Source organism: Narcine bancroftii, chromosome 9, assembly GCF_036971445.1.
Source record: "Narcine bancroftii isolate sNarBan1 chromosome 9, sNarBan1.hap1, whole genome shotgun sequence".
NCBI classification, from domain to species: domain Eukaryota; kingdom Metazoa; phylum Chordata; class Chondrichthyes; order Torpediniformes; family Narcinidae; genus Narcine; species Narcine bancroftii.
In genome coordinates this window covers 104,792,064-104,815,751 of record NC_091477.1, presented here as the reverse complement: position 1 = coordinate 104,815,751, position 23,688 = coordinate 104,792,064, and the positions used below count along the sequence as shown (strand labels likewise).

Below are 23,688 nucleotides of genomic sequence, written 5' to 3'. Positions count from 1 at the left end.
AAATTATTGGCTTGTGAGCCTGACATCAGTTGTGGATAAATTGTTGGAAGGTATCTAAAAGACCAGATATACCAGCATTTAGATAGACAGGGACTGATGTGGTAGGTCATGTCTAGCCAAACTTCTGGTCTTTTTTGAGGAGATTGCCAGCAATATTGAAGGAAGGGCAGTGTGTGTTTTCTATGTTGTCTTTTGGGGTCGCACAGTTAGCGAAACAGTAAGCTCAATGCCAGCAATCTAGTTTCAAATTTGCTGATGCCTGTAAGGAGTTTGTATGTTCTCTCTGTTGCCCAAGGTTTTGCTCGGCATGCTCCAGTTTACTCCTACATTCCAAAGATGAATGGAGTTAATAGGTTAATTGGTAACATTGGTGTATTTGGGTGGCACAGGCTTGAAGGCTGGAAGGGCCTGTTACTGTATCTCTAAATGAGATTATGAATGCATTTGACAATTTCAAGATTGGAGGCTGTTCAAGAGGTTTTAATCACTTGGCATCCAGGAAGAGGTGGTAAATTGGATTAAGCATTGACTTTTTGGGAGAAGCCAGAGAATGGTAGTAGAGGATTGGCTCCCTGACTGGAGACTTGTGACCAGTGGTGTGACTCAGGGATCATTGCTGTTTGTTATCTACTTCAACAACCTGGATGTGTAAATTGGATCAGCAAATTTGGAGATGACATGAAAGTCATGTGGAGTGGAGTGGGCAGGGAAGAAAGCTCTTGAAGCTTGCAGCAGGACTTGGATCAACTGAAAAATTAGACTGTAAAGTAGCAGATGGAATTTAATGTAGACAACCGAGGTTTTACACTTTGAAAGGATGAACCAGGGTAGGACTTGCACGATAAGCGATATGGGAGTGTGACAGAGCAGGGGGATATGGGAATACAGATACATAATTCATTGAAAATGGTTTCACAAGTAGATTGAATCATAAAGCTTGTGCATTGGCCTTCATAAATCAAAGCATTGAGTATAGGAGTTGGATGTTATGGTGAAGCTGTACAAGTCATTAGTGAGGAACATCAGAGAATGTGAATTTGATAGTTATACAAAATTGAGGGTATAGGGTAAATGCAAATAGGCTTTTTTCCCCACTGAGGTTGGATGGGACAAGAATAAGGACGTGTTAAGGGTGAAAGGTGAAATGTTTAGGGGGAACATTTGGGGAGGCTCCAGAGGGTGGTGAGTGTGGAATGAGCTGCTGCAGAGGTGGTGGATGCAGGTTTGATTTTGATATTTAAGAGAAGATTAGATAGTTGCATGGTTGGGAGGGGTTTGGAGGACCATGGTCTGGGTGCAGGTTGTTGGAATGAGGTCAAATAGTTTGGCATAGACTAGATGGGCTGAAGGGTTGGTTTCTGTCCTGTAATCACAAGGTCACAATACAAAGGAACAGAAGCAGGCCACTAGGCCCATTGAGTCTGTTTCGTAAATCTACACTAAGCTACTCTACACTAGTTCCAATGTTTTATAGTTAACTGGTTTTTGGGAGGAGGGGATAATATTTAATAGGTATGAAGTACCACCATGGAACAAAAAACTAGCGAGTGCAATTACTGCATGCAACATTTAATATTCAGTGTAATACATCAAAAATGTCATGTTGTTTCCAGACTGAAGAGGCGGTCCAGAAAGCTAGAAGTTACCTTGAGTTTCTGGAGGATTTTGTTCAGGTTCCCAGGGAATTAGTAGGTAAGTATTGCATAAAACAAAAACAACTGAACTCTTAAAAATGTCAAGTGAATGAAGTGTGAAATCTATGGGTGCATTTGGCATTACATTGATATTAAACTTTAGAGAATGACATCGATGGAGTATGTGATTTATTTTGTGTTCCCTTTCCTGAAATATTGATAATCCCTTCTTCCCCATCTCCCCCCACTCCATTGTTGATGCTCAACCTGCTGAGTTCCAGCAGTTTTTTGCTACAGATTCCAGCATCTGCAGTCTCTTGAGTCATTTTTTCTTTCAGGAAATAACTTGATCAGTGTTCTGAGAGGCATGGTTGTTATTTTAAATAACATGGAATGTCTGGGTCCAATTTTTATTTTAAAGTAAAATTGTAGTGTAATACACGTACTCCCTGACTTATGAGCATAATTGGGACCGAAGGATTGGACGTATCTCAAAATGGACTCGTTGGAATTTTGCCTGAGTGCGTGAAATACTGAAGTCTTAAAGCAAACTTTTTAATCAAATCTTTTTTTCATCATAGATTTGACAATTACAACTTAAAGCTTACTGAATTTGTCGATCAACCTTGGTGAATCTTTCAACATTCTGGTTCATGCTTACGTTAGTTGATATTGTGGGGTCCCAGGGTCTGTAGGCTGGGTGTGGCCATCTTGATTCCTGTGCACATGTGCAGTGGGTTCATGTATTGGAGTTTAGTTGGTGCATGTGCAAGAGTTAAGTGCCCTAACAATATTGAGTTTGTGCCCTTAACTCTTGGTCAAGCAAACCCACCATGTAAGTGCCAGCCAAAGACTCGAACATGCGCACAGGAATCAAGATGGCTGTGCCCAGCCTACAGACCTCGGGACACCAACTAACAAGATAAGGTATATGAATTTTGGCTCTTGCATGCCCTTTATCCCTGTAATAGTTTTTCAAATACCACATAATACGTGTAAATTTTATATTTTTTCCTTTGGTCGTACGTGCGGATGGATGTCAGTCGCATAGGTTGCAAGTCAGGGAGTACCTGTATTGGAGATGATGGTTAGAATTGGTTTGGAAATTACTGATGCGATAATCAACGTGGAATTGACCTGCATGGTTGGAAAGGTGTTGACTGATGCTGTGATGGGAGATTAAATTTTTCTGGGTGATTTTGGCCAAATGGCTCTTTCTACTTGTAATTTGAAATTTAATGCAGAACAATGTTCAAATGTATATCACTCTTATCAATGTACCTTTTTCATATTATTTTATGATGAAAAAATCAAACTGATTTTAAATTGAGAATTGCAGGATGGGTGTTAAGTTCAATTTGTTCCTCTCAATCAGTTTGTAATGTAACTATAAATTTCTTCCATTTGGCCTTTTCACTTGCTAATCTTCATTTCTATTGCAGGGAAAGTAATTGGCAAAAATGGTAAAGTTATTCAGGAGATAGTTGACAAATCAGGAGTTGTTAGGGTGCGAATTGAAGGTGATAATGACAGCAGACAACCAAGAGAAGAGGTAATAATCCATTAAAATGTTGCTTGCATACATTTTGTATGGAATACAATGCTACTTCCAGTTCCATTGTAATAATATTTGAATCTTTATGAATCCACTTATGTTTTTCTTTTAAATTTTATCAACTTCATATGCTGGATATCTGAAATATTGTTTGCATGTTTTTTTTAATGAAAGTTGGTGCTAAGAATTACCAATATTTTAAAATTTCAAAGCTACATTTTCCTTTTGTAATTTTGAAACACTGTAATGGTAATTGACTTTAATTGTAAGTATATTGAAAAGAAACTTGTTAGCACATTTGGTTTACACATCAGTAAGCATTTAAATTTAGTTGAATTGCTGAATTGTTCATCCCTGTTCAGTAACACATTTTGTAGGTACTTGAAATAATAAGATTCTGGAAAACTCAGCGAGTCAAGCAGTATCTATGCAAAGAGAAACAGTATTTTGGGTTGAAGACATTTATCTTTATACAGATGCTGCTTATTCTGAGTTTTTGCAGAATTTTCTGTATATATATATATATATATATATATATATTATACAGTTGATGTAATGCATTCTGATTCCAACTCATTCAAGGTTCAAGACTACTATCAGAAAATGTAATATTACACTATTTCCTTCTACTTGATGCATCTTGAAGTAAGAGAGAGCAGCAAGAGTCACTTCAGAATCCGTGTCTGTGGATTCACCTCCAGCTCTCCTACAGCTTCTACAGCTGCACAGACCCCTGTTTGATCCATTGGAAGAGTTTGTTCCATAGCTCTGACTTGATCAGGAAGCCCTTGTCCTCAGCATTCTCATGAATCCTGGTTCTGGGAGTCCCTTGACTCAAGTTGCTTACTGCCTGCAGCCTGTGAGGGTCCTTCAGCCGCTGACCACTCGCTGGTCTGCTGACATGCTCACTGTCTTGTTGGGTTTTCATCTCTGTTTCTCCTTCTCACTGGAGGGTGTTCACCAATTTCTGGTGCCATGTGCCAATCTGCTGCTTCCCTGGAGTCTACAAAAAACACCCTACCCTTGTGGTTACTGCCGAGCAAAGGCAAACCCAAAGGTTGTGGGATTTTAATTAAAAACACCTTGGCCCCTTATGTGGCTGTTTAGAGCTGCTGGCATTGGGATTGGAGAATTGGACCCAGTGGAACAGCACTGTGTCTGCTTCACAGGTCCATCATTTTTTTTTTAAACAAGCTCTTTTGAAGTTAATGGGGCAGGTTTGCAGAATGTAGTGGGCCAATGCAATTTTCCATTCTGAATACAATATTGAATTTCTGTTTGAAGTGCCCCATTTCCTCAGCTTAGAATATGAATTTGGTTTTAAAGTTCTAACAACACAAAAGAAATACTTTCATCAGAAGAATTAGTGGTTCAAGATGGAGGCTCAACATCTTTTCATGGGCATTTGGGGAAGATTCATCCAGAAATGACAATTTTTAGGAAAAAACATGTCTGAATTGTCAGAATTCCCTAGCCTTGAAACCAGTATTAGATAAAAATCTGTATGTTTACAGAAAGCAGACATGTTTCCTTGATGATTGCTACTGTCTGATGGCAGCTTTCCATAAAGATTTTCTTGATTGTGGGGACAGTTTTGTTTGTGATCTACTGGGCTGGTCTTTCCTGTTCGAGGTTTTGGAGCCCCCTTCTAGGTCGTGAAGAAGTTTGTCAGCACCCTTTCCACTGCGCCAAGTTTGCCAGGTTTCTTGTTGTACTGAACTTCAGCAAACTCCTGAGGAAATAGAGGTGTGCTGACATGCTTTCTTCATGATGACATTAGTATGTTGAGTGCAGGAAAGTTCTTCTGAAATAGTGACTTCCAAGAACTTAAATTTGCTCACCCTCTTCACATCTGATTTTCCTTCCTAAAGATGATCTACAATCCTTGTTTTTGATGACATTGAATGAGAGGTTGATATAGTTCACCATTCAGCCAAATTTTCAAAGTCCATCTTGCTTGGTGTCTCATTGCCCCTTTTTGCAATGTTTTATATATGCGAGCTCTCCACTGGCCACCGAGACAGAGGTGCACCAAAGAAGAGGTACAAGGACTGCCTAAAGAAAGCTCTTGGTGCCTGCCACATTGACCACCGCCAGTGGGCTGATATCGCCTCAAACCGTGCATCTTGGCGCCTCACAGTTCGGCAGGAAGCAACCTCCTTTGAAGAAGACCGCAGAGCCCACCTCACTGTCAAAAGACAAAGGAGGAAAAACCCAACACTTAACCCCAACCAACCAATTTTCCCTTGCAACCACTGCAGTCGTGTCTGCCTGTCCCGCATCAGACTTGTCAGCCACAAACGAGCCTGCAGCTGACGTGAACATTACCCTTCCATAAATCTTCGTTCGCGAAGCCAAGCCAAAGAGAGAGAGAGATAATATTTGAGATCGGTTCAGAAGGAAAGTAGAAATGTTGAGTTGTAGAGCTGAAAGACATTGTGAAGATTAAAGGTAAAATGGCAATTAAGTCATTTCAATAAAAAGAAAGAAACTAGGGCTCAAGGAGTCAGTTACAGTATTTAGGGCACATGTGGGAAGAAGGAAAATTGGACAGTTGGGTTTGCAGAATTTCAGTCAAAGAAAATGTATCATCTCAAGGCAGCCACGTTCAATTTACATTAACTAAAGCTGGAATAAGTTCACTTCAAAGATATTGATCTGTAAAAATAATTGTAAAGTTATCACTTTTGATGAATGGTAATAATGGTGAAATTTTTTTCTAAAATTTCCATAGGGAATGGTCCCATTTACTTTTGTTGGAACGAAGGAAAGCATTGGAAATGTACAGGTTCTTTTGGAATACCATATTTCTTACCTGAAGGTATGTATGTTTGTCTTTGGAGTATGGTGTCATTCTGAGCCTCATGAAACCATGCTTGGGTACCTTGAATGCTGCATGCAGTTTTGCTCCCTTATTGGGGTGGGGGTGAAATAGTATAACATTTAAGGTCTCTGGATCATTTGATGCAGTCAAAATGGTGGATAACTATTTGAGGAATAGTGGACTATGGAGAAATGGCACAGAAGAAGAGCTGTGGGCGGAATAATCATTCATGTTGGGCAGACTTGAAGATTCTGTTCCTATTTTTTTTCGTGTTGGAATAGTACATCAATCATTAAAAATTATTTTAAAAATATTTTTATTGATATTTTGCAATATAACCAATTAAACAGTATAGCTGTACAATGTAATTTTTAAAAAAAATTGTAGCACAAATAATTCTCATAAGGAAATCTAGAGCACGATGATAACAATAAAGTAACATTTAACAACAACACCAAAAAAAGAAAATTCAAAACCCCATCCTCTCAGAAAGGTTAAAAGTTGACATATATGAATCAAGCCACACCAGTTTGGAGAGGCACAGCACCAAAATTACAGAACAAAACTACATTAAGATCATAATAGTCCATAAATGGCCCCCATATCTTTTGAAACTTAATTTTTGAATCCTTGACACTGTATCTAATTTTTTTTTCCCCCAGAGTTGAACAAGACATAATATCCTTTAGCCATTGTTCGTTTGTAGGTGGAGCGTTATTTTCCATTTAATCAAAATTGCACATCTGGCTATCAGTGGAAGTAAAAGATAAAATTCAGCTTTGAATTGAAGTCAGTAACATTGCCTGGTATTAAGTGTTTCAAAGACCTTTTTATTGGCAAGAATTTTGCTTCTTTCAAACAATTGGTGGTAAAATTTAATTTACCGAAAACTCATTTTTTAGATTTTTACAAATTAGACACTATGTTCAATATCAGATCCCTGAAATTCCTGAAGTGACTGTTCTTGACACTTTTAATCTACAACAGTGTTTCTCAGCCTTTTCTTTCCACTCACATATGACTTTATTCTCTATGCCATAGGTGCTCCGTGATTAGTAAGGGATTGCTTAGGGTGGTATGTGGGTGGAAAGAAAAAGTGTGAAAACCACTGTTTTAATCATACTTTATTGACTTGTATGCACTGTTTCATAACTCTAAAGGAAATGGGCCAATGACAATTTTTCTCAAGCAAAATGCTTCAGTAACAATTGGGTCTAGAGCAGTGGTTCCCTTCCCACTCACATACCACCTTAAGTAATTCCTTACTAATCCCAGAGCACTGATGGCATAGAGATTGCTTAAAGTGGTAAGTGAGTGGAAAAAAAGTTGAGAACCACTAATCTACAATCTTCCCGTTAAGGTATATATCTCTTTTTTTTTTAACTTTATTTAAAGATTTTATCACAGGAATAAAAAGAAAAATTACATTTAAAGAAAAGATATAAAATAAAATAATATAATTACAATACAACATTAATAACCTAACTTAATTCAACCTAATCCCCCCTACATATACAAGAACTAAAAAATCTATATATATATAAAAAAAACAACCCACCCTTCCCCTCCTCCAAAATAAAAAGTGAAGAATTAGTAAAATTAACAATATTATGTATTAAAAAAACACACACAAAGAAAAAGAAAAATATGACAAATAAAAATAATTTAAAAAAAAAAGATTTATCAGATCTAAAATATCAAATCTAGGAACATACTTAAATCAAACTTAATTGCATATACTTAACAAATGGAGTCCACTTCAACTTATAAAAAGACAAAAGGTATATATCTCATGATAATTTGGATCTTCTGAAATTTGTCCCGTTAAAATCAAGAATTCCTGAGAGCTGGATTTAAATCTCTCATTGTCTGATGAGGTATAGGACTCCATTTAAATTTGGTTAACACTACTTCCTTTTGTGCACTGCATTGTTTGCTGCAATTTAAAGTGCCCCAGAGAGCACGTCTAAAGTTGTATTGTCTTGTTTTTATTCAGACATAAATCCTTTGTGACAAATGTAAAATAAGTGACGCACGAGTTCATATGTTCTGGCCTGCCCTAGCCTTGAAGAATTTGGAAAGATGTTTTTCAAACATTATTGGTAATTCTTAAGTTGAAATTGGAACCTTGCCCTTTAATTGCTCTTTTTGGATCACCTCAAGATGATGTATTACTGACTTCAATCATTAAAAATTCCAAAAGCCACACTTTTTCTCTTTGCCAACATCCTTAGTTTGAACATTTGTTTTCATTATGGAATTATTTGATGGAAAAGCAAGTGAGTACATGGGATTAAAATTGTTGAGTTCTTTGTATGTCATGGAAGTAAAAGTACATATTTCTGCCGTATTGATTCCTTTTGGTGATTAGTTCCTCATCTGAAGCAGGTATAGTTAAAGTATGCAGTTGGAAGAAGCTCTAACATTGGAATGTCAAGATGAGCCAGTTATGTTCCCACTGCTTGGAAATGGCTTATGAGAGTTTGCCAATTTTATGTTCTCTTGTTAAAAATGACCTCATTTGCGATCTGTGGAACTGTGTACTATTGATTATCCTTAATTTTGTTGTTCTTGTAATTAATATTGATTTCAATGGTTAAACTTCTATGTACATGTTCAAATTGGATCTTGAAAACAAACATTACATTGGTGTCACTTGGAATGAAATGATCGGATCTTGGGGGGGGGCCTCTGTCTTTTGAATTGTGGTCTCAAGAGTTGCTGCTGTTTCATTTGCTTTTGACAATCATTGATCGTTGAAACAATCTGAAAATTCAAATTGAAAATTTCCACTTATTTAAAATTGTGCAGACTAAAGAAATTGCTGTTTTATTTACATAAGACATCAAAGACCAGACCTATAATTATTTAATTGTTCTCAAGAAATGTTAACTTTCCCATTTGATATTGTACACTGCATCCCTTTAGTGCTACAACATTCTATTTATAATCATTTTTGTATTATTCCAGAGTTGGTCTTTGTAGTTTTGAGCAATAATTTTACTGATTTTTTTGTTTTAGGAAGTTGAACAGCTGAGAATGGATCGGTTGCTAATTGATGAACAACTGCGGCAGATTGGTATGGGTTATAGGCCAGTGGCAAGTCGACCAGAGAAAGATAAGGTCTCAGTCACTGATGAGAGTACTGCTTCTTCACTGCGTGGTAGCAGATCCTATCGTGGCCGTGGTCGTCGAGGTCCAAGTTACACTTCAGGTTATGGTAATTAATTCTATTTCATTTCCACATTGATGCTAAGTTGTTTCTTAAGACAACTTGAGAGTTGTTTAGAATGGTTTAGAAATGGGACAAAATATTAAATTGTCTTTATATCCAGAAAAATATTTAGTTTTCATAACATTATTCAGAATTGAATGAGCTGATTAGAAAACAGCAAATTGAGTAGGAGCAGGCCATTCAATGTTGAGTTCTGCCATTGAATATGATTAGTCCTACCATCATAGGAATCAGTTTAGTGAACCTTTATCCTATGTTCTCCATAGAAAGCATCTCCTTTCTTTGATAAGAAGCCAAAATTTTGTACAAAATTCTAGGTGCAGTTTCACCAAATCTGAAACTGCTGTTTGTGAAGCCTCTCACAATTGAGAATAACATATCATATACCACCTTCAAACTACTTATTTTCAGTGGTGATGTCTAAACACCCAGGTCTTTTCCATTTTAACACCAAGTCAAGTCACTTCACCTTTATCATTCATTACCATGCTCACACGGTAAAAACAAGATAGCGTTTCTCCAGGACCACGGAGCATATTTACATAAATACAAGTTAGAAGTTAAACACATTAAAATATTAAGACATATACAGTAAAAGTTCACAGTACGCTATCCACCCATGTTCTGGGAATTCAGGATCCTGATTTTGTGGGGGGGGGAATCTGTTTCCCAATCTGGACACAAGGACCAGAGTGCTACAGAACCTTCTACCAGATGGCAGGCAGAAGGGAGAACAGTTTACATGAGGGGTGTGTGGAGTCCTTCACAATGTTTATTGCCTTTTGCCTGCATCAAGTATTGTAGATGCCCTTCATGGTAGGAAGAGAGCCCCCATTGATCTTTTCCACTGACTTCACTATCCTCTGCAGGGACTTGCGGCCTGAAGTGGTACAGCTTCCAAACCAGGTGGTGATGCAGTTTCATAGGGTTCTCTAAATACATCCTCTGTAGAATGTAGTGAGGATAGAGGGTGGGAGATGAACTTTCCTCAGCCTTCTCGTAGAGGTGCTGCTGGGCTTTCTTGGCTATGAAGTTGGTGTTAAGGGACCAGGTGATATTCTCTGCCAGGAACTCCAAGGAACTTGATGACCTCAATAATCGAGTCGCCAATGGTCAGCAGAACGTGGTTGCCCCACACCCTCCTGAAATCAACAACCATCTCTTTTGTTTTATTAATGTTTGGAAACAGGTGGTTGGGTCTACACCAGTGTGTTGGTGACTTCACCTTATCTCTGTATGCTGACTCGTCATTCTTACTGATCAGGCCCACCAGTCCTGTCATCAGCAAATTTGATGTGGTTCAAGCTGTGTTTAGCTGCACAGTGAACAGCAAAGAAATAAGCATGCAGCCCTCGGGGGGGCCCTTGCGCTTAGTGTGATGGTCTTGGAAGTGGTTACCAATCAGGACTGCTTGAGGGCTCCCTGACACGAAATCAAGAATCCAATTGCAGGGGGAGTTGTTTAAACTCAGCAGGCATAACTTCCTTGTCAGGTACTGAGGTATGATTGCATTGAATGCCGAACTGAAGTCGATTAAACAGCAGTTGAACATGCGAGTCCTTATTTTCCAGGTGGATGAAGGCTAGATGGAGGTGATGGCATCATCCGTAGAGTGATTGAATCTGTATGTGAACAGCAGGGTGTCCAGTGACGGGGGCAGCAGGTGCCTCTTGAGGCACTATGACGATGGATGAGAGTGCAACGGGGTGGTAGTCATTAGGTGCTTTCAAATTGCAGCACCTGGAGAGCCCTCCTGGGACCTGGGTGTGATTACTGGGTCATGAGTGTAGGATGCACCTTTCAAATTGCAGACGGACCTACCTGTTAAATCGTTGTTGGTTATTTAAGGGGGATCCTGTCCCTGTGATGATGCAGTGAGTGGCACATCACACACTCATGGGATATATCAGCTGTCAGTTCTGCCTCTCCGCACCCCCCGCAATCAGTCACCCCCCCCCCCCCCGTGGCACTTTTCAAACTGCCAAGAGCAGGGTGCCTGGGTAAGTTTTACTGGGTTCCCTGCCCACCTCTGAGGTAGGTCAGGGACTGGTTGGGTTCTGACTGGGTTGACCCAGTTGGACACTTTCAAATCGCTGTGTGCCTGGGTCACTAACTGTGCAAATCGCCCAGTTGACCCCATTTTACACAGCAGTTTGAAATCGGAGGAGGAGAGGGTGAGCAAATTTAATTTCTTGGGAGTCACTATCTCAGAGGATCTTTCCTGGGCCCAACACACTAATGGCACCGTGAAGAAAACACGTCAGTGCCACTACTTCCTCAGGAGTTTGCAGTGGCTTGGTATGACACCAGAAACCCTGACAATTTTCTACAGATGTGTGGTGGAAAGAATACTGACAAGCTGCACCATGATAAAGCCCTCCAAAAGTTAGTGGGCACAACCCAGGACATCACAGGCAAAACCCTCCCCACTATCAAGAATCTCTACAGGGAAAGCTCCTGTCAGTGAGCAGTAGCATTCAAGGATCCTTACCACCCAGCACATATACTTTTCTCGCTGCTGCCATCAGGAAAAAGGTATAGTTGTCACAAGCATCTCACCACTCGGTTCAGGAACAGCTGTTACCACCCTCCACCATCAGACTTATCAACAACAAACTCAGACACTCATTTAAGAACTCTTACTTGTGCACTTCAATGATTAAAAAAAAATTCTCTCTGTATTGCACAGTCAGTTTGTTTACATGTATTATCTACTTGCATTTTTTACACATATACGCTATCTACGGGTTTTGTTTGCACAATAAATGTCGAAATTCTGTCTTGCCTGCAGGAAAAAAAGTTGGTTATGTACTCAGACAATAAAATCTTAAATGTGAATGTCAAATCAAGAAAAAATGACCTCATTTACATGCAAGTAATAACCTGACTAAAAACACGGAGATGAATGGGTTTGATCTTCTAAAGAGATGTGGTTTCATGTTGATCATAGTTGAGAAATAAATTTTCAAGGTATACATCTTTCTTGGAAAGAAGAGAAAATGGTAAACTATTCTTTCCCTGGTAACAAACAACTTGAAGGAAATTAGTAAGATGGAGATGAGAGAACAGAAAACATTGGTTTAAAAAGCTTGTAGGCCTAACATAAGCTACTCAGAACTAATTAGGAAATTAGGTTGCAGCAAAACTGCTGCATTTGTCATTTCTATTGTCATAACAAGATTGGTGGAAAAAGTTCAAGAGACATTTAGGTCTAAATGTGCTAAAGCAATTGTCATTAAACTATGAAGGTTGAAAAAAAATTCAGGGGAGGGGAGAGAGAGGTGAATTATTAAATCTTATTAAAATTCTTGAGTGAAAAGTGATCCGAATTCTGTGGAACCTCTTGTCTAAATTCATTTATAAGCATATGAGGGTCAAACTGGCTAAAGTCTGAAATTGGATCAAACAATATCTTAGTAGATAAACAATGGGCAACAAAATATTTCAACAAATGTGCATTCTGTGGGGAGGGTGAGGAAGGAAATCTCCACAGGAAAAATTGATCCATCTATAGTCAATTGAAGAGATTGTGGGTCATATTAAATTTGAAGGGAAAAGTTTTGTATTACTGAGGATTAATTTTTAAAAATAAAATTTCAGGAACTAGCAATGGCTGACTAAAGAATTAATACTGGATAGAAGGAGAAGATAGAACATGGGGGAAAAACAAGCAGAAAATTAAAAACAAAATTGGAAAAGATTGCTTTCATTTTACACTATTGCAATGATATAAAAATGTGGCAAGGCAAGAGAAATTTTAGACACAATGAACATCAGAAACTTGGTCTTGAGTTGGCTAACTTTTCCAAGTTCAATATTTTTTAGTTACAATATGGTAGAAGCTGATTCCAGCCATTGAAACTCATGCTGCTCAATTTCATCCGTTTAACTTGCAACCCCATACATTTTTTTTGGAGGGTGGAATGAAACTGAAGCACCTGTTGCACTTTCTATAATCTGTTTTCTATGCCTATTGTTACGAATCATGCGTAACAAGCAGAAATAGACAATGAACCAGACAGTGTTTAATTTTAAAACACATTTTACCTCTTAAACTATCCTTAACACTAAATCTATCCCCAACTATGAGTAAGTTTACTAGTGTATGTGTGTGAGATGTACCCAAACCATAAAAGTCCAGGCTAAAATCTAGACAGTTACTTCAAAGTTTGGCTTTCAAATTCAGTGTTGAAACATAGGCTTTTGAAATTTGATGCCTAGAGTTAATGATGAATTAATGGGAAAACTGGAGTTGTGGCTGCTACAGAGAATTCTCTTTCTGTTGCCTTTGAAGAAATCTCCATCCAAACGAGCTTTGGCCACAACACTCCAGGTCCATATGTAGGTGAGACTTGAACTGAGCGGCCTCCACAACCAGACCCAGGCATCGGTCTCTCCAAGTGACCTTCACTGTTGGTCACACTCAAAGTGAAGCACTTTGTTTCCCAAAAGACCCTCCTGGCACAGGTCAATCCACTGAAAAGGCCCAGTCATTCACAGAGAATGCTTTGCTCTGAATTCCACAAAAATGGCTGGTCACAAGACCTGTTTCACAAAACTACTTTCTCTTCGGTCGTCAAAATGGTTCTTCCTTGCAAAATCACAATGTCTTTGCAAATGTATTGAATCTGGAATAGACTGTCACAAGCCTTCCCTCAATTCTTCCAGTGTATTGAATTGTCGCTGGGCTGTGACTTGTGATGTTGCTTGTGTGAAATGTTAACTATGACCATTCAGTTCCTCCTATCTATACTATCCCTTATAGTAATAATCCTATTACAAAAACAGGAGCTCGTAACATTATTTTCACATGTAAAGAATTCAACTTATTTTTCATCAATGCTGAGAAGGATATTGAGCACCCCTCACTCTTGGCTTCAAAAGAAATTAAGGAAAATTCATGAAAGTTTCCAATATTTTGACCAGGGTTACACTTTAAATCTACTATTTTGGGTAACATGGCAGATTTTATTTGGGAATTTTAGTATTGCTGATTGCAGGATTACTGTTTACATGTATGGGTGGGGGGGGGGGGTACTGGCCTATATCTTTTAATCCTTTCATGTAAAGGGACCTTTGTAACCAATGAAATAATGTTGCAATGGACTTTTTAATTTTTTCATTGAAAGTAAAGTTTATGAAAATGATAAATATATTGGACCAACACGTGGATGGTGTTAAAACAATGAACAGGTGCGAGAAACTAAGCATTTTCATAATTTGACAGTGAGAAGGTGCAGAGATGTGATAGGTAGGTGAAACAAATTGTGAAATAAAAGGCATCAAGGAGTAACTGATGATGTGGAAGAAAAAAGAAAAAAAATCAAGAATAAAGAATCAAGAAATGTATTACATGGTAAAATCATTAATGAACCAAAGGAATAAAGGCAGCTCAGCATTTAAGATGGCAAAACAATTGAGGGCTGAAAGCTTTGTATCTAGCTTGTCTTACAAATCAGAGATGGTATTAATTGGGTTTAACTTGAAATATAAAAATGCATTGACAAACTGGTGTTTCTCCACCAGAACTGACAATTAAGTGACCACCTGTTCTTTGTAGTTGTACAACTTGTATTTGTGGCTGGATTCCACTGATTAGCTTGGTGATAATGAGAATAAATTTTGAATTATTTAAGTAATTCAAAAGCATTTTAGTGTATGGAATTTTTTTCGCATTGTTAATTTTAGAAGAATTAATTTCTGAAATTTTATTGGACAACAGAGGTTAATAGTATGTGGACTTTTGCTTAGATACGTCAATAGTTTATTTATTCATCGCTCAGGTACAAACTCTGAATTGTCAAATGCTTCAGAGACTGAATCGGAACGTAGAGATGAATTAAGTGATTGGTCACAGGCTGCAGATGATGATCAGGATTCAAGGCCACATCGTGATAGTCGAAGGCGGCCTGGAACTGGGAGAGGTCGGAATGGAGGACAACCTAGCAGAGGCCGTGGGGGAGCACGGGGTGGCAACTCGTCAATTAGTTCAGGTAGGATTTTTTAAATGGGTTGTCAGAATAAAAAATGCTTTTCTATTTTCCAATGTGAAAAATCAGTGACTGACCTACATTTTCACTGGATTTATGCATGTTCCTGTTACAAACTCGATATCTTGTACAGTGAATAATTTGGGGTCATTACGAAGCTCAGTTTAAAATGCCGTTCAATTGCATAAAATTCTCTTTTTTTTAAAAAATAATCCTATAATTGTCCAATATCCTCCTGGAAGTTGGAACTGTATTTGCTTCTACTACATTAGCTTGTATAGAATCTTCCATCTTGTGACAAATTTGATATCTGTTTAATAATTACTACGCCATTTACCAATTTTAATGGTTTTCCACATTAGAGATTACCTCAATTTTTACGCCTATAAAAAAACACAAACTTTCTCCTCATAATGGTCTTTTGTACAGTACACAAGTGCATCCAAAGAAATTAAAAGGCAGTTGTCATTGCGGGCCTGAGCTGTTCTTCAGGAGTACCGAAAATCAGGTAGATGCCTGAATAAAAATGTGGGGAAGGATGGGAGGAAACATTTTTATTTTATTGGATCATTTCATGTGTATGTCTGTCATAGGCGTAACTGTTAGCACAGTGCCTTTACAGTACCAGCGATAGGGAATGGGGTTCGAATCCTACGCTGTTTGTACTTTCTCCTTGTGTCTGCGTGGGTTTTCCCTGGGGGCTCCGGTTTCCTCCCACCATTCAAAGCATACTGGGGGTATAGGTTAATGGGGTGTAAATTGGGTGGCACGGCTCATGGAACAAAATGGCCTGTTAACATGCTGTATATCTAAATTTTAAAAATAATTGGGACTAGGAAATTGATGCACTTCTAATTTTGTTTCCATCTTACATGTGTTAACCATGGGGTTTCAATTTTGTCAACAAGTGCAAATAATTGGCAACTATCACTTTTGAAAAAAACAATTATCAAAAAGTTAACGCATGCTCATTTATATGCATATTTTTGTGAACTATCTTTAGTTATTGTTGAACCTATAAATTCAGGGGATCAAAATAACGGATGATTTTCACTTGGGTCTTGATTGGTAAAATGGTTATTGTATACACCTTAAAGGTAAGAATCAAATTTCAGTATTCTCTATAATTGCAAATTATATATTGTTTTGCCTTCACAATTAGTTAATCCTGATTGCAAAATACTGCAGGCTTGATATGATTAATCCATTGTGACTTTCTATTGATTGAGAATACTCTGATCCAGGATAGGCAACTCTTGCAATGAAACTTGCGGCTTAGTGCTAGATGTTGCACAAGCTGGGAGGAAGTAAATGTTCCTGTTTACTAATGTTTGATATACTAGTTTGGAGGTGTGAGCAATTAATGGTTTAACAGTATAAAACTTGGAAGAGTAGTTTTGCTAATTCTGGTTGAAAATATTCCTTAATAGTTTATTCTCACAACATTTCAATTTCTTCTTCAATCTTTCCAACATCTGTGCCCCTCCCCTGTTTTGTTCTTAACAGTTGTCTATGGGGATCTTCTACCCAGAATGGATAGTTGTGACAAAACACCCATTTATTGGATAAGTGTCTGAATGTTTTGTCAAAATAGAGGTCAAAATGGGTATGCTTTGTAAAGAGATTATCCTGACACATGGTTCAAGAGGTATTCTTTACCAAGTACATTTAATCTTGCAAATGGACTTCATGGATTACAGAATGTTCAAGGTTGTGGGGAAAGTGAAGAACAGGGTGTAGTTTGTATATAATTACTACTGTCACTTTTATTTAGAGGTGCCCATTTTCACGCATTTCATTGTCTAGCTGCTTTTTGTCTCCCTAAAACTGAGTCATTTTATTGACCAAGAACCTGCTCCAGCTTTTTAATATTTAATGTACAAAGTGCCTAATAATTTCCATGAACTTGTGTACAATTAAATTCTAACTTGCCAGCTCCTGTCCCTTCATATACTTTATATAAAAAAACATACACAAATACAGTAAATCCCTAGTATTTGGCACCAATGGGGATTGGTAGATACCGGATAAGTATATTTTCTGGATGCTTGAGACTTGCTCTTACAATGCCTAACTAATCCACCTGCATTAAGAATAAACAGTTTAAAGACAAAAAATACTATTCTGTACTTGCAATGAACAAGTACAGAATATTTTATGAATATATAAACCTTAAAGCATTTTACTTTGTTTTCAGTTACATTCTTTGAAAACATTTAACTGTGGCTGCATCTGTAGGTTCCTTTCCATCCACGGAGCCACTCTGATAGATGGACAATAACATTGTAGATAATTAATTCCCACTCCCCCGTTTACAGAAAGCTTCTGACTGGGGTGGCTCTTACAGTGATGAGGAGACCTTTTGAGAGTCACCCCAACAGTGAGTGGCATCAACCAGCTCTTCATCCTGGGCGATGCCATTGCTATTCCACATAACTTTATTCAAAGAGCTGCGATGTGCAAAGCACGACCAAGGCACTCTGCTGGCTGAATATTTGCTCCCAATTTCAAAGGTTTTTTTGCTACTTCAAAGAATATTTATTATTACAATTTTAAACTTGCATATTTCCTACTTATTATTTTATTATTTCTTTTAATTAAAAAAATTTTTTTTTTGCCTCTTGCGAATTCCAGATACCAAGAGTTTTACTATTATATATTTGAAAATAGATTTTTAATGATATTTATTTTCCTCTTAGTGTTCAGGGATCCAGATAGCAATCCTTACAGTTTGTTGGATAATGCTGATAACACAGAAACGGACCAAACAGCGGACACTGATGGTAGTGAGACCCACAGCAGTTCAACCCGCCGCAGGAGATCACGTCGACGAAGAACTGATGAGGATGCCACTATGATTGATGGTATGACGGAATCAGACAATGCTTCAGTTAATGAAAATGGTATAGGTATGTAGATGTCTGTTTAAAAGATTACTTGTTCATTTAGTGTTAACTTCAATTAACTCCATACATTGGACTCCTCTTATAAATAAAAACTAAAGAGAGAGCCTCCCTTGGCCTTTACATTTACAGATAATGTAAGGAAACCACAGCGGCGTAATCGCAGCCGCAGGCGTCGTTTACGTGGTCAAATTGAAAACACTCTGAGCAGAGGCAACCAGCCAGGTAACACCCACAACAAGCATGCTGGTTTGTTTAGAGTATTAATGCTTAAATATGTCACTTTTGCACATTAAATTTAAACAGCATGGTTTTGTGGGTCTGCTTTGAAAACCTAACATGTTTGAGTTTTTTTTGATCATGTTGAAAAAATGGCAATTTTAAAAAATATTGGGATAAAAGTTTGAGAAACTGACAGTTGACAGTCGCTTTAAAAACTGGCTTCCAAATAACCATAGTCATGTACTTGGTATCAGTGTACCATGGTGTTGTCAAGCTTAGTTTGTTACATACCTGGTACAGTGAGAAGAGTTCTTCTGCAAACAATCTAATTGGTAAATTTTAATCTTCATGTAATTGTATAAAGAAAATAACAAAAGTACAATCACAGATTATAGATTTGGCACTGAAAAAAATCAATGATCACAAGGCAAAAGTAGCATTGCAAGAGTTCATTCAGGAGCATGAAGGCTGTGGAGAAATGAACTCTTTAGTAAGATGCATGATTTCTTGCTTTTGAGCCTTTACCTGATAGAAGATGGCCAACACCAGTCCTGTTGCTAAGTATTAGATTTGGTAAGAATTGTCTGTTAAGACTGAGAAAGCTTGAGAAATTGTGTAATAATCCATTGTTTTCTTTGTCACTGACACCATATAGGCCAGCAGTTTTCACACCAATGATTCATTGCGCCATTGATTAGCATTCAAAAGTGTTCTATGAATCCATTTTCTTCCTTCCCTCTGGATAAAATGTCTCTACCATATTGTAACATTGGTCAAGAATGATAATGTATAATGAATAAATGGGCACAACTCCTGGTGCACTTTTGTCCATGTGAACATCCAACATAAAATTTGGTTGAAATCTATTTTACACAAACGTGCTTTTTTTCATTTTTGCAGGCTTATTGATTTTTTTTTCATTTAAAACAAACTTAGAGATTGATGTCAGCTTGAAATTACTCAGTTACATAGCTGATATAAGCCTTGTGATGGAATATCTTGTAACCATTCTGTCATGGTCAAGTGATTATTTTTATTGCTTGACTGTAGTCTTGCTACAAAGCATGGAATTCCATAGCAGTATTGGATAAATTTGGAGTTGTACACATGGCCATCTATCTCAAAAATAGTTGCTTTATAAGGTTTTGTGAAATAGGACTTGATGTTAGAGACTTATTGCTATTTGGTTATCCAAAGCATCTAAACCAATTAAAATATCAAAAAGTAGTTTGGGATCAGGAACGCTGCAAGTTCTAATTCACCCATTCTTAAGTTACACCCTTCACATGCCTCTCTTGTCTTTATTGTATTATCCAGCTATTTCTTAAACTTTTACCATTGGGAAGTCAAAACCATGAACTGGTGTTTGAACGGGCATTTTATGGTTTGTTTCCTTGTCATTTAAAGTAATATTATGGATCTGGCTCTTATCCAACTCCAAACATCTAATGTTATCAGGTTGAAAACCTGTTCTCTATTCAGACTTTGACAGTAAGAATTAGCTTTATGGCTCTTCTTTGTTCTGCTTCCAGCAACTGAACGTTTCCCTTTTGTGTTTTGCTGACCAGAAGTGGTCTAGAATATTCAAAGTAGTGTTTGCCTAGAGCACGTGTACAACTTTGTTATCGACTTTGGAGCTTTGTATTTCATATTTTTGCATTTGGTTGCATTTCCTGTACAAAAGAACAAGTGTGTTAATTGAGTGATTTTTTTTTTTCAAAATTGTCACCCAAACACTTAATCCATTTCATTTAAGTCTGAAAAATATGATTCATGTTTATGATTGTTCACTTATTAGGCATTTGCTTCAACTCAGATTTGGGTGGTTTAATGGTCGTAGTTGGATTTCAACAAAATCATCACATTTGTCAAGTTCATCAGAGAAATGAACATTGTGGTTTTACTGGTTAATCAAAGTAGCCTTTTTTCTCTATGACCTGTCTAAATCTTGATTAACCTTGAATATATCTGCAGCTGTGAGTATTGAATATAAATTTAGATTGTCTTTGGAGTAAGTACTGTTTGATTAAAATGGCTGGCAGAACATCTATTTAAGCCATTAAGGCATACAGAATGAGTCGTAAAACGTTTTTGTTTTTAACAGCGGTTACAGTAGCCGATTACATATCTCGAGCAGAATCTCAGAGTCGACAAAAGACCCAACCAAAAGAGAACCTCGCAACCACCAAAAAAGGAATTACTTTGGTAAGAACTTGAATTATAAAATTAAGAGAAATGATTGCCTGATCGTTCCTTCTGTGAACGCGGTTATTCCATCGACGTGCTCCGAAATTTTAAGAAAAGAACAGTGCTAATGTGATTGGCAGTTTTATCTGTTGATGGTCTGTATGGAATGAAACTTCTTGCCTTTCAAGCAGTTGAAGTTGCATCTTGGTATCAAAGAATATAAGGTGAAATATTCCTTGTAATATTTGGCACGTGGTTTCATCTATTCAAGCAAGGCTCATTGTGTCTTTTCTGAAAACTACCTCTTATTCTCTGGCTTCAGAAAATCACAATGGCCATGAATGAAGATTATTTGACTACTTTACAGAAACCTAATAGCCAGAATATGCATGAGATCGTCTGATCTCTGCTGCTAAGCAGGCTCAGGCCTGGTCAGTACTTGGAGGGGAGACTGCCTAGGAACACCAGGTGTTGTAGGTTTCTCTGAGGGCCACTGGACAAAGTGGCAACTCTTTCTGCCTTACAGTAGGCAAAAGTCAAATAATTTCAAATATGTTACTTTCTAAGTTTTGTATTACGTGACAATAATGGAACCTTTACCTTTTACCTTTAGCATCCTTAACCATTACAGGAATTATTTGACCTATTGATATTTATGTGTAAAAAGAAAAAAAAGTAACATTTTCTAGTTTTGCTGCCATTGTATTGTATTCTCGTGCTTTGTTTGCTCACTGCCATTTCTCTGCAGTTTATGTTCAAATTCTGTTGTTACATCTCAACTCCTTTCAAATTCCCACTGCTGTTTATCTGTCAGTAACTCACCTTTGGTCCATATACCATCCAACTTCTGCTTGTGCAGCATCTGTTCTCAAAGGCTTTGCTAATCTTCAGATGGACCTGTATTGGAACCACTAATTACATCCTCTCTCTTGCTACGTTGCCCTCAGATTCCGACTGCTTAACATGCCCTTCTCATTCCTTCTGCTGCTACTTAGTTTCATCGTTCTGCTCACCCTACAAATGGATCAGTTCTTTGCCTCCACTCAAGTCACTCAGGTTTTTCTTTTGCCCCTCTTATTTATCTATCTGTGGTATTTGTGGAATATTCAGATTTGTGTGCAAAATGTGCATTGCATCAGTTTTTCTAGCATTTTTAATATTACCTCCTCTGCAGGTGCAAGGTAATGCGATTGATGAACTCTGTCCAGCTGTCAAGGCAATGAATGGAACAGACAGTATTTCTGACCAAGCGTCTGAACATAAAGTTTCTGATTCTAAGGAAATCCAACAGGGAGATCACCAAGGAAATGGAATGGTGGTGAATGGAATTTCTTAAAAATATCCATTATCCAGTTCTGCATAAATTACATTTTCTAATAGCGCTCGTAAAAGCTTGCCAAAGATAGAGGAAGGACTGCCAGACTTTATGGCGCACTTTTTTTCTAGTTCCTCCATACTGGAATGGAGATGGGGAGGGTTCTTGAATAAAACACTTGTATGAATTTGTTTTCACCTAGTTAAGTTTTCAATACATTATCAAAGTTTGTGCCTTCAGACAGTAGATGCAAAATTAAGAGCTAGCTGGTTGTAGAAATGTTTAAGATGTATAAAGAAATTTCAGATTATTCTGGAGATGAAGATCACTGACATTTACTGTAATATGTTATGGAGTAAAGCATTGGCTGCTTTTTGTCAAGTTCTCCAATATGCAACCACTTTTGAATAAAACAATAGAAAAATGCAGTTTCAAAATTTTGCACTGAATTGTAAATTTAACATTGGGTATACTAGATGATACTAGTCTGGAAACTGGTCGATTTTACTAAATCTCTGTAGGTTTTTATGCTGTATGTAGAGAAAATTGCAGACCACTGGAAAATACTTGTTTGCATCTAAACATCTGCAGGGACAATGGGATGTTATTGGCAGTGACTATTTTACAAGGGGCTTGTTTGGTTTATTTATTAACTGTACAGTATTTAAAAATCAAGCAATGCTTTAAATATTACACTAAGCTGATTGTAGAGGTCATTGCCAAAATAACCCAACTACTGTAAGATTTAGTTCCAGAAAAATGATTTTTCATGTAAACTACATTGGTTAGAGTCCTTGGAGAATTTTTATTTTGTTTTGGTTGATGTGCAATATGTTTTGTATGCCAATAGTTGAATAAAGTTTGATCTTCCATCTTCTGACAAAATATGCAAACATATGTTTTCTCTAGCTTTATTTACAAATGTGTTAGTTTTCAATTTTTTAAAATAATTTCTGTATTGTGTAAATATTGCACTGATTTCTCTATAGCTTTGAAGATCAATAGTTGAATTTTTTCTCCCTGAAAGCACATGCACACACAAAAGAGAACCTGGAATTCTGAATGAACCAGAGAACAACCCTCTGGAATGCGAAAGTAATGTACCGGTAACTAAAAATGGTTTATCTTTTATCTTAATGCTGCCTTTTTGGGATTATAGATTTGAGGCTGGTATAGCTAATGCAACAATTTTAGATGAATCACTTGGTCAGAAATATTTAGCAATGTAAACATGTAACAGATAAAACAAACCAAAATGTACACATTTTTCATTTTGTTCTGGCTTGTTTGAGAAAGAAGCATCTTTGAAACTTTCCACTGATTATTTGTGGTACACCCTCGCAATCAGGCTACCAGGTAGAGAGTGTAAAATATTGCTGGATATTTTCTCTGGTTCAGCATTTATCATTCCATGTAGGTAAGCCTGTTCTGTAACCAGGAATGGGTTTTTACCTCTTATAGAATTCGTTGAGTATTTTGGTTAATCATGTTTATTGGCTATGTGGTCTGATTGTTTCTTTGTCATCTCACTGTACTAAACAGCAAGTCAACATGCTTGTTCCAGAGCACAGCATTAAAGTGCTATGCCTATTTGATATCCTCTGCAGAGATAACCAATCTGTATCTGATTTCAAATAAGACTGTGAAAAATAAAAAAAATTCTAGCTACTACCTAAATATTTTGGTGAAAATGAAATGTTTCAATTGAATAACTTGGCTCCTTTCTCATTAACACCATATCTTGAGAAGGGCCTCTTGTCATTTTGCTGGAATATGGAGTTATTGATTGAAACCACATTTGAACAATCAGACCAAAAAATGAT

At 37.3% G+C, this 23,688-nt stretch overlaps 1 protein-coding gene across 4 annotated transcripts in view; it reads left to right on the top strand.

Annotated features, from left to right (window-relative positions):
• Positions 1-22,750, top strand: part of fxr1 (FMR1 autosomal homolog 1) — a 72,905-nt gene extending 50,155 nt beyond the window's left edge. For 2 of the 4 annotated variants that reach the window (XM_069897125.1, XM_069897129.1), the window contains 9 exons: positions 1,614-1,692; positions 3,077-3,186; positions 5,924-6,010; positions 9,035-9,233; positions 15,032-15,241; positions 17,938-18,147; positions 18,274-18,366; positions 20,468-20,568; positions 21,725-22,750. In XM_069897125.1, the coding sequence (XP_069753226.1) occupies positions 1,614-1,692; positions 3,077-3,186; positions 5,924-6,010; positions 9,035-9,233; positions 15,032-15,241; positions 17,938-18,147; positions 18,274-18,366; positions 20,468-20,568; positions 21,725-21,886 (1,251 nt within the window). In that variant the 3' untranslated portion in view covers positions 21,887-22,750. The remainder of the gene's footprint in view (positions 1-1,613; positions 1,693-3,076; positions 3,187-5,923; positions 6,011-9,034; positions 9,234-15,031; positions 15,242-17,937; positions 18,148-18,273; positions 18,367-20,467; positions 20,569-21,724) is intronic. The other 2 variants (XM_069897128.1, XM_069897126.1) reach the window with 2 other exon arrangements.
• Positions 22,751-23,688: the final 938 nt, after the last annotated feature.